The following is a 15,959-nucleotide window of genomic DNA, read 5'->3' as shown; positions in this document are numbered from 1 at the left end:
AAGGAGCCGTGAGAGGAGGAGCATGGGAAGAAGGCGGACAGGAACCAGCAGATCTTATCCCATAGGTTGTTGTGTATGGGATAAGTTGTGTGTTTGGAAAATTAAGGTAAATTGCTGGGTGGGAAGATTGGCCGGGCTGGTAATGGAGCCTGATAGCTTATCATGAGAGAGAGTTGGAGGCTGAACACGAGTCAGGCTGGGCTGCAAGCGAAGGCAGGAAGTAACGAGGGGAGCTGACCTGGAGCTGGAAATGCATGATCTGTAGTTGTAACCTGACTCTTTCTGTGAGGTTTTTGTTTTTTTGGAGGTGGAGAGACACCGGACATCATCATCACAGACAACAGCACAGGGCAAGCGAGGGGAAACTGGATCATCACCCTCAACTTGTTCTGCATCCATACTACTGATCTCGCAGAGAGGAAGAGCCCAAACAATGTCCTGTTGGTGAGTGTCTTGTATTGTTTTCATATGATCAGATAAAACAACTTCCGTCACAAAACATACACATTTCATATTTTCTTACTTGTCTCTACTCTTTGTACTTTTTTTTTTTTCTTTTCTTGTTTGACATGTGCTTTGAGTTACCTTTGCTTCTTTCCAATTGTGGATTTTCTGGTTACATTTACTTATATTCTAAAAAGTTCTCTTAACTGTGTTTCTTCTTTCTGTCATTCATTTCTTCTTTTTCTCCATGTGAATTATCCCAAGACCATGTTGTCAGATTTTAATGGAGAAGTGATGGATACAGATCCTGATGTGGATCTAAAGTTCTTTTAAAACATTTATTTCCATTGTGGTGTAAAGTGGAATTTTTCTGACGGTTTTAACATTTTCTGAAGAAGTAGCACACTTGCTTTACTTTTAAATATTTTTAAACATCATGAAAAAAAGTCTAGGATGAGGATACAAATTCTCATCCTAGACTTTTTTATGATGGGATTTGAGAATTTGTATCACATATGGAGGAGGATTAGAATTCTCTATCATAGTATATGTGATTATATGATAAACCTGGGAATCGGAATGTTTGTATTCCCACTTCCACTGAAAAATCCAATAATGCCATAAAACACTCCTTTGTATTTCATACAATGGCTTTCTACACCAATAAATATTAAAGGGGTTGTTACCTGGTAGAAACAGGACCAATAGATAAATACAAATTGTCTTGTGGTGCAGGTCGTCATATTGTGTACGCCTACACAAGCCTAACAACTGAGCCCAAACGCCAGGTAATTATGAGAAATGTCTTTTACAATTTCCCTGAGCCAAAGTGATGCCTTCAAAATGACAGACCAAACCCAAATATATTCACTTTACTAAAATATCAAACGGAGAAAAGAAGAGAACCTCAGAACAATCAAGAAGCACAAATCCTGCAAAGATTAAATTACAATTTATTTCGGCACATATAATATTATCATGAAGTTTTACAGGTTTTAAGAGGGAAATATCAGAATAGCTTGAGCAGTGAACGCCTCTAAACAGAATCAGACTAAAAGTTAGGTGTGTGTGTGTGCGTGCGTGTGTGCGTGCGTGTGCCTGTGTCAGAAGGGAAGCTAAACCAGCATACGAGGAGAGAAATTCAATCTGCAATAGTTGGCGTTAACCACGGCAGACAAACACCTGCAGAGGGTGGGGCGGGGCTACAGTGTATGTACTTTATGTATTTTATATAGTTTTTCCAAACAGTTTGATTGTCAGCTTCGCTTCACATTTGCACCCACACTAAAAATATTATATTTCAAAGTTTACAGTCTGATGAGGAAGATAAGCTTGGCTTGAGAAAAGAATTGACATATTTTATGTGAATTTACTGTGGTGGAGCTGTCTTGTCTTATCAGGGTAACTGTTTCAGTGGTCTGATAATGACGGATCACAGTAACAAATAGTTTAGCAGCTGAAAGCAGTTCACACCTAAATAGAGGTGATAGGTTTGGTCTGCAAATAAGGAAGTGTTCTGTGTCTCTGACCTTTGTGTGTCACACACGCACACACACACACACACACACCTGGAAGTAAAGAACAAACAGACAGACACAGACAGGTGGGCAGGTGAAGGGGAAAGCCTTGCAAGCAGACTCCGAGACAAAGCTTGTTTGCAAAGGTACGAGAAGCTCAAACTACATTTTTTTTATATTCCACTCCGTTACCGAAGTGGAATATCTGGACAGGTGGCCTGATCCGTTTTTTTCGAGGGGGTCATGTTTTAGAAAATCTATATCTGTCGGAGGTGGAGAGAATTCTGGCCCCGTCAGCTATTTTTGTTCCTTCTCGCTTTCACTGTTTTGTGAAAGGAGACGTAAAAAGGAAGGAAGGGGGAGAGCAAGAGAGAAAACGACAGACGTATGCAGTCCGAGCGTCTCTGGGAGGTTTCAGTTGTTTTCAGAGGCAGCTGAGAAGAGTAAGTGTTTACCTGCTTTCCTTTTTGGACGGCGCTGGGTTAGATAGAGAGAGGACTGGCTGGAGGGACGCGTAGAAGGAGGGTTGGAGGAGAAGTGTGCAGGTAGTTTGAGGGTTGTTTAGTGAACGTGGTGTGATACAGAAGTTGAGAAGATAAAGGATAAAGGAAAAGCATTGAGAATGAAAATTACCGATGTACTAGTTAAGCGAGTATACTCCTGTAAACCGAAGGAGTAGTGAGGAACAGGCTGTTTCTTTATAAGATATTAAGGGATAAAAAAAATAAATAATACTTATGCTTCTGAGTCTGCACATGTTCAGGTACAAGTGACTCTTCGCAAATCCTAATCCGTCTCTCCTTGGTCCCAGAAGAAGTGAACAGACACCATGGTTCGGTGAGTTGGGCTGTATAATGCTCTGTTGTGTCCTCCTGTGTTTTGTGCAATGTGTGATGACAACTTCTCTGTTTCAATTCCTCCTTCGCTTTCTACCCCCAGCTGTCACCCCGTCTTGGTCTGTTCTTGTAATCATGTGATATGCAATGTGTTGTGTGCTGTTTCCCGTCTTTTTGTCTAAAGAAATTGTGTCATAAGTGATGTTTCAGTTGAGCAGTTGTGTGGGAGACTCCTCAAAATTCTCGTTTTTTAATGATTCGTTACAAGTTTTCCTTTGCAATGCCTCTTTATTTCTGTGATTATTCCTCCCCAAGTCCGATCGTTTGTATAAAAGCTCTTCTGTGGCAGCTCAGAATTAAAGCGGACACACATATTCAAGTACAATCTCAATCAAATTATCAAAACTGGTACAGAAGACACCACGCTCAAAATGTGAATGCCATAACATTTTAAGCTTTGTAGTGAACATAGTGTTGCCACAGTAGAACAATGAAAACCTTTCTGATGCAATACTCATTTCATCCCGTTTATGTGCAATTCCAAACTTGTAATATTTTATTCTTGTACATAGTATCTATATTTATTTTCATATTTTCTGCTATCGACTTTGCTGCTGTCAACACCCAAATGCCCCCGTTGCGAGCTAAATAAAGGGATATCTTATTTAAAGTCTTTGTCATTGACTACTCATTGAATAAGTTTTCCAATGATTAAATTTGAAACCTGTAGGAAAACTAACAATGAGAAACATTTGGCTGATATTTAAATATTGGTGGGTTATTTAATTGGGCGGGTAAATATTTAATTTTATACCACATTAAGTTAAAGGCCTCTATATGTTAATAGACAGAAATAGCAGAATGAAACTTTACCTTTATTTTGAAGAATGATGACCATATGGGCTGAACAAGGAATATAATTAACATTTATTTTCAGCGTCGATTATACCATCAATGAATCAATTATCATTTTAAATCTAAGTGACCAGATGTCAGCGTATTGCCTTTGACTTGAAGTTTCACAATAAAATGGGAAGAAAAGAAAATGATAATTTCCTGTCCATTGATTAATATATTAATAGAGTGTCCGAACAAAACTATAGACTTTGATGAAATCAAATAATTAGTACAATTATTTTTTATTTTGTCTATAAAACAACTTTGCACTCACTGTGTTTGCTTAGCTGAATGTTGTGTGGAAATAATACAGCGTGTTGACGTTAGGTGCAGTTATGTTCATATCAAGTGTGTGTGTGTGTGTGTGCGTGTGTGTGCATGTGTTAATGCAGGTGGTTCCACAGAGACATCACAGGCTTGCAGGCCGAGGAAATGCTGAAGTCTCGAGGCATTTACGGCAGCTTTTTGGCTCGTCCCAGCAGGAAGAACGTGGGAGATTTCTCCCTCTCTGTCAGGTAGCGATGTCTGCAAAACACCACAAATCACGAATTCCACAACTGAGAAGAAATCTTACTTTAACTTCCTTCAAAGCTTCTGCACAACACCTCCGTTTGTAATATCAAGTTAAATACTAATCTGTGTCTCTGGTTCAAAGAGGCGTCTTTGGAGCCAATGCTTCAAAGAGATATTTAGATTGTGTTTATGAAGATGTACAGTATATTGCAGAAATTTCTGTAGGAGGCAGGCAGCTGCGTTGATCGGTCTGGCAATCCTGGATGCAAGAATATATGAGATCAGGATGCTATTGATCGCAATATAGCCATGTCAATAAATAATAAAATCCATAATAAAATGAATACCAGCATTTCACTCTTTTGTTGAGTTCCTTCGCACATCCCAGAGATCAACCGTACACACGAGGTGGACTGGAGGTGGACACCTTACTGTCACACAGACGTCCAAAGACTACCTCCCAAAACCAGGAAAAGAGAAATGACCACCTCTCTAAACTTAAAGAAGTGTAACACTATCTGGAAGTCATTGGATTTTGCTAAATATGTATATCTAAACCACGTTGTCCCCAAAAGCTACGTACAGTAAAACAACGCATGGCTCTAAATCACGAGAGGAAAAAAAGAACTATTTTCTCTCTCATGGTTAACAACCCAGGCAGACTGGGAACTACTGTATTGAATGCAGTCTTTGCATGATAGAGGACATAGAGTGCAGATACTGACAGTTCACATGCATGTGACATAGACAACTACAGTAAGTAACCATACGGTATGTACAGAACATATTCAGTCGTGTTCAGCTGTGGAATCTGAAAATTAAATGAAGCTCTGTGGGAAGGAAAAAACAAAAACTGAAACATTTCAAAGGTAGACGAAATATTATTCTGCATTTTAAACCTTTATAGCCAAGAACTCTTGGGACAGAGATGTCCTCTTCGTGGTCATCTGGAAGTTGTTGGTTTTCCCGTCAAGTAAAACTTTGATGGTTAGTTGTTTGCGGCCTAACGGTTCTTTTGTTTCAGGGTGGGCGAGCAGGTGACGCACATCCGGATCCAAAATACGGGAGACTTCTACGACCTGTATGGCGGGGAGAAGTTTGCCACCCTGTCTGAGCTGGTGGAGTACTACACGGCGGAGAATGGCATCCTGCAGGACAAGGACGGCACCGTTATCGAGCTCAAATACCCCTTCAACTGCTCCGACCCCACCACGGAGAGGTCTGTGCACGCTTACACGTCATACCTTCACACTGAGTGTAACTGTGGTTACCAGTTCAAGTCAAATATAGTCGACTGTGATGAGCAGTATCTGCTGTTTATTTACTGGAAATATTAAGTATCATTTTGTTGGTTGGATATTCTGTGTGGTTTAAATCTTTTGCCCCCGGGAAAAGCCTTTTTTGTCAGAATTAATTTAGGTGCAACAGCATCTTTGTTTGCCAAAATTGTGAGTCAGTGACATCTGCCTCATAACTGCTGCCCGTGATTGACTAGGAGTGTCAAAGTATAATCATGCTTTTGTATTTTGCAATATTTCAATGGTTTATAACACATGTGGTTGAATGCAGCTGTAAAGATTATATGGTCATTAACACTGTACACCAGCATCCGGTTAATGGTGACCACAGAAAAGTGGTAACTGATGGAAAATACATAATAATCACGTTTTAGCTCATGTTACAGTGTAGATTTTCTCTGAAAACCCTTTACTTCTTGTATCTGAATACAGATTTTATTCATTTTTCTATCAAATAATTTTTTTTATTTTTTGTCCCTCTGGTTGCTCTGCCACTTTTGATGTCCATCTCTACGTAGCCTCCTCCTTCTTCTTGCCTAGTTTCCCCCTGAGAGTCAATAAAGTGTTATCTCATCTCTTCTTTTCATGTCAGTGACCGCCTTCCAAACAAAATCCTGCTCATAGGTACACGTCTTCAAACCCAGATTTAAGGTTTGCTCGTTTGTCAAATGTAAGTTAATAAATCTATACACAAAGTTCTTTTGAATTCCATAACATTGCTGCTGGAGCGGGAATTCCTCTCCCTGTAGGCAACTTAAAATATGTCCAAAATGTATTAGTAATAAAATGTTCCACTCCTATCAGTTTAGGAGAACACTACTTTCTATCTAGTGTGTGTGTGTGTGTGTGTGTGTGTGTGTGTGTGTGTGTGTGTGTGTGTGTGTGTGTGTGTGTGTGTGTGTGTGTGTGTGTGTGTGTGTGTGTGTGTGTGTGTGTGTGTGTGTGTGTGTGTGTGTGTGTGTGTGTGTGTGTGTGTGTGTGTGTGTGTGTGTGTGTGTGTGTGTGTGTGTGTTCTTCACCCATACCCCCAAGATCCACCCCCCTTTCGTCCATCTCACACTGTCAGTTGTCTAACTTCCCTTTTGTTGCTGCGGTTGGAAACTTTAAGTTTTGACACTTTTGAAAGCAATGGCCAGACCCCACTCGTCTTCCTCTATTGCACATCGTGTTCTTGCTCACTGTTTTCCTCATCTCACCCAATCTCTCTCTCTTTCTCGGAAAAACACAATGGCACTCATCTCAACAGGTCACCGTGCGGTGGCCTGTTTTCGTATGTGGCAGATCATCTCTTCTCAGAAAAGGGGGTGAATATGGTGTGAAGCCATGAACTCCCAAAACAGCAATTTAACCACATGTGCATCGCTAAATTCTGGTCTTTAACTTATTTACTGACTTGACAGTCACCCATCAATTGTTCCTCTGCACAGGCTGTTCTTTACCTTCTGCAAAATTGCATGGACACTCCCTTTTTGCAGCAGCAGCAGCAGGTGCTTCATGCAACCTGCCGGGTGGAGTTGTAATTTCAACTTCTGTAAAAGCATAAAGTTTGATTTGAGTGATTTAAGTAAATCAAAGAATCGAATCATAAGATGCATGTGTAAAAAGCGCAGCGAGAGCAGTCGCAGTGTGGAGCGGTTATCTGTCGTTGGGGGGGGCTGGCTATAAATACTTTGTCCTTGTCAGCCACGAAATCTCTCATCAGAAATTTTCCGACCACAAAGCAGGAAGTTTAGAAGAAGAAATCGAAAACTGTGCCTAAAATTAAAGTCACAACCCAACCCAACACACACACACACACACACACACACACACACACATAGTACATTGGTGGACATATATATAACCTGCATGTGTCATCTGCCGTTTTTATATCCACGTTTGCTGTTTTTGAACAACAATATACCACATCAGTGTGTATCTGACAACCGCCAAGCCTCGAATTGACATGTGCATGACACACACTGCAGTCACAACCCTTATGATGTGAGCTCACATGCTTTTCACAGTCCAGGGAAAAATGTATCTGCATCACGAACCATCAGTGGGTTTTTTCCCCCCTGACCCAGGTGGTACCACGGTCACCTGTCTGGGCCAAATGCAGAGAAGCTCCTCAGTGCACGAGAGGAGCCGGGGACCTTCCTGGTCAGAGAGTCACTGTCAAAACCTGGAGACTTTGTCCTGTCTGTTCAGACGGACGAGAAGATCAAAACGGGGGGAAAGCGGGTCTCCCACATTAAGATAATGTGCCAGGTGGGAGCTTGTCCTTGTGTGTATGTATATACTGTATGTGTGACCATGAACGTGTGTGCCATGCAAGATAATGTGTGCATGAATCTAGGGGTTGTCTTTCAGTCTTGTCCTCTGACAAGGACATATGCAAAGTCCCTGAATCAGATTTACATCGCATAAAAAAATCTGAGGGGTATTCCCAAAGTTGTGCAGTGCACTTATAAATAGGTTTAAAGTCTCCTGTCTTGTGCAACAAAAGACTGTTGCTCATATTTCAACAATGCAATTGGTCATAGATGTCAGGGAATGGTTTTACTTCAGAGGTTTGCCAACATGTGTTCACACAAGTACAAACTGCAGTTTGAGTGAGAAAGATGTGAAACCAAAAAAGTATACGTATACACAGACTGTAAACGGCTGCTAACGATACTCACAGTGTAGAAACAGGTCACACAGCCATCCCTGAAAGTCATTTGAATAGATTGTGTTGTTCGGTCACCATCAGGGCCTTTGCATTTTATTTTTAGCAGTGGTTGACCTCATAGAAAACGCTGCTCAGTCGTTATTTGAATGGGCGCCGTTGTTTTTGAGCATCTTTAGAAGATTAAAGTGAGATTACTGGAAGTGCAACAAAGGCCTTTTTATGAGCACGTGGCAGAGATCGGGTGAGTTTGTCGGCTCTAATCTACAGAGTCTTACGTCGGAATTAATGAAGGAGATCATTTTTATGGCCAGTAAATTTTGTCATTGATATGATGACAACAGTCTCAAAAATAACTTTTTGTACGTGCACATGCTAATGTCTGTCACAGAGAGAATACTCTTTGAGGAATTCTTTTATTTTCTATTCCAAAAATCATTTCTTTTTTATTTTAATTTTAAAGATATACACAAGTTGTGCAACTGCAAATGTTTACCTAACATTTTATTTTATAAATATTCCCTTTTTTTTTACTTGCACATAATTATTTCTGTCATTTTGTTTTTCGATGTGATGACAAACCACGGTTTGGTTCAGTGCATCCAGACTGAGGTGTTGTATGATTTGTGTGTGTGTTCAGAATGACAGGTATACAGTGGGAGGCTCGGAGATGTTCGACACGCTCGCAGACCTGGTGGACTACTACAAACGCAAAGGCATCGAGGAGCTCTCTGGTAACTGGGTGCATCTCAAACAGGTGAACTGACTTTTCCCACACAACGGGTTTGTCTGGAAAACCAGCCAGAGATATCCGAATTAAATTACAAATTACAAGTTTACTGGAATATATAATCCAACAAGGTGAATATCAGTGAGGTGTGTCGAACAGAAACAGGCCACTGTGAACTATTTTAAAAGCCGAGCAGCACAGCACCACTAGTAGGAAATATGAATCGGTGCCTCTTTGTATTTGCATTAATGAGGCCTGTCTGATGATGAGAAGGTTTTGTTTTGTGCTTATTTCCTGTTTTTTTAATTTCTATTAAAAATAAATATTTACCCCCCTCTCTCTGTCTCTACCTCAGCCGTATTACTCCACCAGAGTGAATGCAGCAGACATCGACAGCAGAGTGAAAGAGCTGAATGTGACCACGCAGCAGCAGCATCAGCAGCAGCAGCAGGAGGGAGAGAAGAGCAAGGCGGGCTTCTGGGAGGAGTTTGACGTGAGATTTGACCCAGACTCAGTTTATATTTGCCCCCACTGTTTCTTACCATGATTGTGGATCTTTGATGTGGGAACCACAGAATTGTCCTGAAGTGGGGGAAAAGTAAAACATAGATCATGCACCGTGTCACAGCTTGACTGAAATGTCCATCAGTCTTTTACGTCTCAGGACTTACTTCCTTAGTGCGTCCAGCTAGAAAGCAGAGGTGATATAGTACCATCTTGTGGTGGTGGTCATACAACATAATAAGTCACAACAGGCTTTGAGCATGTAGTGTTTACTGCAAACACACAGTATGCATGTACATTTCTTTTGATTATTGAGTGAAAGGAAATGACAAGATACTTAGGGTGAAAAAACCCAGTTAAAATAAAAACTGTTGATGTGTACTGTCACAAAAACATCCTCAATAATGTATAGGACTGTTGCAAACAAATGCTTTCAAGAGGTAATTATTTTGTCAACTAATCAATTCATTGCTCGGTCAGAGGGAAACATCCTGCACAATTTTTCCAGACCCCAACGATACATCTTCAAATTGCTTTTACCGAAAGATACTAAAGATTAACAAGGAATTAAGAAAATTCTCCCAACAGGGAAAGTGTAAGTGGGTAATGTTTGGCATTTTCACTTGAAAAAATGACTTAAACAATAAATCAGTTATTTAAAGAGATCGAGCCATTTTTTTGTATTAATCAACTAAGTGACTAATTGTCTCCTCTCTTGTAAGATCTTACAAGGTCTTATTTATCTTTTTGAAGTTTTATTTTTGTTGTACTTTAGTCCTAGTTTGATTGATTGATTCTATCATTTCTTGGTAGTACAGGACTCTAAATTACATCCATTTCTTGAATTCCAACAGCAAAAACTCTGGACTGTCACAATAATATTGCATATCCTGTACAGTATCAGTTGGCAGTGTGTCAAACAGTCGTGTCTCTCCGCTGCCAGGCTCTGCAAAAGTTGGAGAGTAAGGTGAAAAGGAGCAGGGAGGAGGGACAAAGACCTGAGAACAAGAGCAAAAACAGATACAAGAACATTCTTCCCTGTGAGTTATTTCTTCACCTCTTTCATTATGCTCAAAATAAATACACCCACATTCTGGTGGGGGTAATTTTAACCAAACATATTTTCCTTCTATTCACTTGTTTTCTCCCACAAGTCGATGACACCAGGGTCGTCCTGCAGGATGTCGACCCGAGCATTGTGGGTTCGGATTACATCAACGGCAACTATGTGAAAGTTAGTGCGCAAAGTTTCTTACCTCGCAGCAGCACAAAAAGACAAACTCATGACAAGGAACACAATAGAATACTGTGACCCACCTCTCCATCATCCATATTATATCATTGTCGATTGTCTTTTGCGTTTTGATTCATTGGTTCACGTTGTTTGCAGAATAACCTGTGGGAGGCTGGAGACCAGAAAGTTTACATCGCCACCCAGGGATGCTTAGCGACGACTGTCAATGATTTCTGGCAGATGGTATGGCAGGAGAACACGCGCGTGATCGTCATGACGACAAGAGAGGTCGAGAAAGGGCGGGTCAGTATCAAAGCGACAATCATGAAGCTGATTTTGGATATTTGAGTGTGTTCATTCTATGGTTCAAAACTTTAGCTAAACTAAAAATTCCTGAAATTCTTTATTTATTATTGATCATAATCTCAAAAATCAATAATTCATAATAATCATATGAATAAATCACAGCTGACAAGCATTGTTAGGATTTTGCTTTGGTGAGTTTATAGTACAACAGGACGGAGAGGACAACACTCAACCCAACATACCAAGAACAAAATCATCATATACATAAGAAAATATGAAAAAAACAAGCAAAATATGAAAAAGAAGTGTCAAACAACCTAAACATATCAAATAACCAACGCCACACAGAGTAAGTCTTTATTTTTGTGCAGAATAAATGTGTGCCGTACTGGCCGGACCTTCATAACACCAAGGAGATGGGGAGCTATGTGGTGACCTGCAAGTCGGAGAGAGAAGCTGCCGATTATAAAGTCCGACTTTTGGAGATCGCTCCCGTGGACAAGGTAACCTCCAAACACCAGACTTTGACCTTCCCGCACCCACTCATCACTGTGAAAGTAGCTGATGTGAAGCACATTTTATCGATTTACCTTCACCTTTTTATTTCTTTCCATTTGTTAGCCAAAACAATCCCATTCAGTATGGCACTTCCAGTACCTCAGCTGGCCCGACCATGGCGTTCCTCAGGAGCCAGGCGGCGTCCTCAGCTTCCTCACTCAAGTGAACTCTAAACAGGATGAATTTCCCAACGCTGGGCCCATAATCATCCACTGCAGGTACTGAACAGATAGAACCCAAAATGGTCCCCGGCGGGCTGGAGACCCGGTGTAACCATTGAGCTGAATTTGCTGGTTTTCACAGATGTTTATGGTGATAAAGCTGCTGTTTTGGCCTGTTTGCACTGAGCATACTCAAAATGTGCATTTAAAAAAAAAATCATCAATCAATTAACCATTTGGTCTTCAAATCTTTAAAATAAGTAAAAAATGCTGATTAAAATTCCCTGGAGGTGATATCCTCATATTGACTGTTTTGTCTGACTAATATTTCACATTATATAAAACAGAAAATTTGAAAAAATCCACACATTTGAGCCACTAAAAGTAGCAAATGTTTGGCTTTTTACTTGATCAGCGATCTAAACAATTAATTGATTATGAAAACCTTTGTCATTTAATGTTATATTAAATGGCTAATCAATTAATTGTTTCAGCACTATGCAACCATAGGCCCCATCCATCAGGAATGCAATATTTCTTGATCTGGGGTCTTCTCAAAGTAGTTATTTCTCAGTTTCCAAGAAGGAAACTGAGAAATGAGGATGCATTTGAGGATGCAAAGGATTTGCAGGACACGACAAAATGTTTCCCAGATGTTTCACCAAATGGTGGCCCGCCCCCCTTTGTCAGGGCAATCATAAATCCTCAAATTTCACACATGTGCTTGAACTTGTGGAAAACATTCTTATTTGTGTAATGTTGTGGAAAAAACGTCACAGCGCTTAGTTTACCAGTCTCGAGTTTCATAATCTTAAACTAGGTGATAATACTTAAAGGTTAAAGATTAAAATTATAATTTTTTCAGGATTAAGATTAGTAGAAGTCGAACAAAAGGTTTTGAGTCAACGGACAATTTATCCTTTTGGAATTCTCCTCGTGTGATTTGTGGGATGACTGAGGCCGTTTGTGTGTTTTTAAAACTTGTTGGTTAAATGGTTACATGACCGTTGTGTGAGTATTTTTGGTATGTAAGCATGTTAACAAAGCCGCACAGCAGCAGTAAGATACTTTTCCTTCATTCAGCAGCTCCCAACATGTTAGATATGTGGCCCTTTGAATTAAAGCAATATTTGCTTATGAGTACGGCCCCTTATTCAGGTTAAATGCTTTTTGCCTGAGGTGCAAGTATAATAATATTTGTCCGTTTTCAGGGGCCTGAAGAGCTAAATCCAAATCAATCTTTTCAATCACCTCACCACCCTTCAAATTTATCTTGTGCCCCCAAGGGGCAGGGGCAGGAACTCCTGCCTCTCCAGCTCTTGTAATGGCATCAAGTCCATCTGCTATCTGCCTGTCTATTCAGTTTTTGTTTGAATGCATCTTCTTTTGATTGATGGAATTTCTCCTGTGATTTTGTGCAGCGCTGGAATCGGTCGAACTGGTACAATTTTGGTGATTGACATGATCATCTACACCATCGACACTCTCGGTAAAAAAATTTACATTTTAAAGAAATAATTTCATACCATCTCCATCTCCAACTCTTTCATCCAATGCTTTCCCGTGTCGTTTTCATTTTTTCTGTAGGTCTGGACTGTGATATCGACATCCCAAAATACATCCAGATGGTGAGGGAGCAGCGCTCTGGGATGGTGCAGACAGAGACCCAGTACAAGTTCATCTACCTGGCTGTGTCCGAGTACATACAGAGCACCAAAGCCAAAGACAGTGCCTCTATGGTGAGCAACAGGGACAGGAGCTCCAGGGTGAAGATGAAAACTCACGATCAGACACATTGGGAATAATCTGTGGCTGAAATGAAGATTGATGTGGCATAAACAACAACAGGTTTCAAGAAAATAAATTAGATCAGTTGGCCTTTGCACTTTTGTACACAAAAGCGGACTAGTTCAATACCGACAGAATGATACGTTATCAGAGAGCAGCTTGTGAAAGATGAACGTTGACCCTGAGACAGAGAACATTCCACAACATGGACTAGACTTGTCGCATCGACCTTCATCTGTGCTTGAGCAACTGTGTATCAGTCATATCTGAACCGTCTCCGTCTTTCTCTTTCCCAGGAAACCGAGACGGAGTACGGGAATCTGCAACTCAAACACCAACCAGCGACCAGGAAGGTCTCAAAGTGAGTGAGAGTGCGTGCATGCGTGCATGTGAATGGATGTCACTCATACATTCACATGTTCCCGCTAAACCTCGCACTGGTGTCCTACTTTTAAAGACCGTGACTGTTAGTCACCGTCTTCAGCCTCACATCAGCAGTCTGTGGAGGAAGAGCAGAAGAGCAGACGTACTCATTCTGCAGAGAAGTGGAGCTGTGGGTGGAGGGAGGTTGTATTGTAGTTCCACTCCAGTTTCATGCTTATTTTCCGTGGACTACACTGCAAAAATATATATTGTCATTTACCATTAATTTCAGTCACAGCATATTGTTTTCCTTGAAACACACAGAGTATAGTTTTAATTATACACCTCGAAAAGTAACGCTTTGGTATAGTTTGATTAATGTCGGTTAGACTTTCTACCACTTTGATCCAGCCTGAAATATCTCAGTTACACCTTGAGAAAATGTTCTACAGACATTTATGTCCCCCCCCCATGAATCTTAATGACTTTTTATTATTTTTAATTTTATATTATTTCGTTTTTTTGCAGAAATAAAGTCACACAAGGGCTGTCACTCACTCTCTGATCTGTAGGCATCAGAGTCCAAGGAAAAAAATAAATAAAACCGTCCCAAATTGAATCTAATCCAACCTGAAAATCAGCCTTCAGCCATCGTTTGTATTACTTGCATCAAGCTAAGCATCAAAGGCAACACAAGCTTCTGTTTTTCTGCGTTCCATTTGTGATCCTCCGCTCCAGTGAGAGTGACACCTCTGTGTAGAGGAGAACATTAATTATTCCTCTGTTGGAATTAGAGGGGCTCTCCGCTGAATTAGGGTCGAGTTATGCTTGATCGGAGCTAGTTAATGCGACATGGTGTTGAACTCAAAACAGTTACATGTCACAACCTAACGGGATGGAAAGCTTCCCATCACAGAGAGGAGGGAGACATTAGTTGAATGTGTTGATAGCAGTGCACATTTTCAGATGGTCTCTCTCCTGGAAGATGTTCATACTGTTGCACTCACACAACTTTATATTGTTCACATGAAAAGCAACAGAAACGGTTTTTGAATAAATGGGGCAAAAAAGTTAAAATTCAGTTTGACACACTGGAAATCACAATCCCCAAATTCCCAGCTGTGAATGATTTTTGGAAATTTTACATAAATGTTCAGATACAGACTCATCCTCGGGAAGGTGTGAGGGGTTGATGTTGTGTCTGAGGCGATGACAAGTACAAAACAGATAAAGTAAAAAAGCAGCAGAGGCTGAGATTCCCTGACTTTTGGTCTCCAGAAGACTGGATCTTACGATTCCCAAAATGTAACTCAACAGCATCTTTTACCACACCTTCCCTGCCACTTCTTGAAAACCCGACACCACCCGTTTGTAATGGAGGCTTTTAATAGAAAAAAAAGGTCTCAAATCCAAACAGTGGTAACACCGATAATGTCAACAGGATCTGTTTTCAGTCTATTCAAAAAAGCTCCTCCAGAGCCACAGAAGACGTAACACTGAACTGCTTTCTCTCTTCATCATGAGATAACGTCATCACAGCCGTAAACAAGATGACAGCGTTTTATTTTTCCACAGTGAACACAGATTCGAGACACCCCTCTTCTCTGAGTGTTATCGTCTGAACTGTGTTTGCGTGACCTCTGGACTCGGGAGCCACTCACGGACAAACTGGACAATGTTCTAATTACCCGGTCGGGAAAGATAAAGCAGCTCGGATACACTGGATAATTCGGCGCCGAACAATGTAAACTTTGACCCAGTTGCTCTGAATAGTTGAGTGATTGATTCATCTGTTTGAATTGTTCCTGTGCATCAGCTCTGTTGATTAATCCCTCCACTGACTGTGGTTAACATCCTAGAGATCCCTGTACAACCAGTGTTAACTATAGTTCATAGAAGAATTGCGTTGAAGCGCTGAAAAATTCACTCATAATCTCTTTCTTTTCTTTTCCAGAAAAACAGAGGATGTTTACGAGAATCTCTCAAAAGGCAAGAAGGATGTGAAGAAGCCAAAGTCCGACAAGAAAAGTGGCTCAGTGAAAAAGAAATAGGAGAGACTGACAGGTGTTGTTCTGTTATTATATTTATGCACTGTTTTTACTCAAGAATTTGTCTTTCAGTGAAGATCTTATTCAGATATAAATTGAAGGTTTAAAAACA

General features: G+C 40.5%; 1 protein-coding gene across 12 annotated transcripts; it reads left to right on the top strand.

Annotated features, from left to right (window-relative positions):
• The first annotated feature begins 361 nt into the window (after window positions 1-361).
• ptpn6 (protein tyrosine phosphatase non-receptor type 6) lies at window positions 362-15,843 on the top strand. 12 transcript variants are annotated; one of them, XM_035641921.2, is made up of 17 exons: window positions 362-444; window positions 1,180-1,232; window positions 2,776-2,798; window positions 4,087-4,209; window positions 5,232-5,426; window positions 7,572-7,755; window positions 8,796-8,912; window positions 9,241-9,378; window positions 10,333-10,429; window positions 10,544-10,623; window positions 10,780-10,926; window positions 11,301-11,432; window positions 11,551-11,705; window positions 13,070-13,137; window positions 13,236-13,387; window positions 13,733-13,797; window positions 15,375-15,843. In XM_035641921.2, exons 3-17 carry the CDS (start codon window positions 2,791-2,793, stop codon window positions 15,481-15,483), a joined length of 1,770 nt encoding a protein of 589 aa, XP_035497814.1. In that variant the 5' UTR covers window positions 362-444; window positions 1,180-1,232; window positions 2,776-2,790; the 3' UTR covers window positions 15,484-15,843. The 12 variants fall into 12 exon arrangements, with proteins under 12 accessions (XP_035497814.1, XP_035497822.1, XP_035497794.1 ...); XM_035641929.2 differs by lacking the exon at window positions 362-444 and having other exon boundaries at window positions 1,214-1,232; window positions 2,773-2,798; XM_035641901.2 differs by lacking the exons at window positions 362-444; window positions 1,180-1,232 and adding an exon at window positions 1,972-2,107.
• Window positions 15,844-15,959: the final 116 nt, after the last annotated feature.

This window comes from Scophthalmus maximus, chromosome 1, assembly GCF_022379125.1.
Source record: "Scophthalmus maximus strain ysfricsl-2021 chromosome 1, ASM2237912v1, whole genome shotgun sequence".
Taxonomy (NCBI): Eukaryota; Metazoa; Chordata; class Actinopteri; order Pleuronectiformes; family Scophthalmidae; genus Scophthalmus; species Scophthalmus maximus.
Note: the sequence above shows the minus strand (reverse complement) of the source record. Positions and strands in the feature narration are given on the sequence as shown.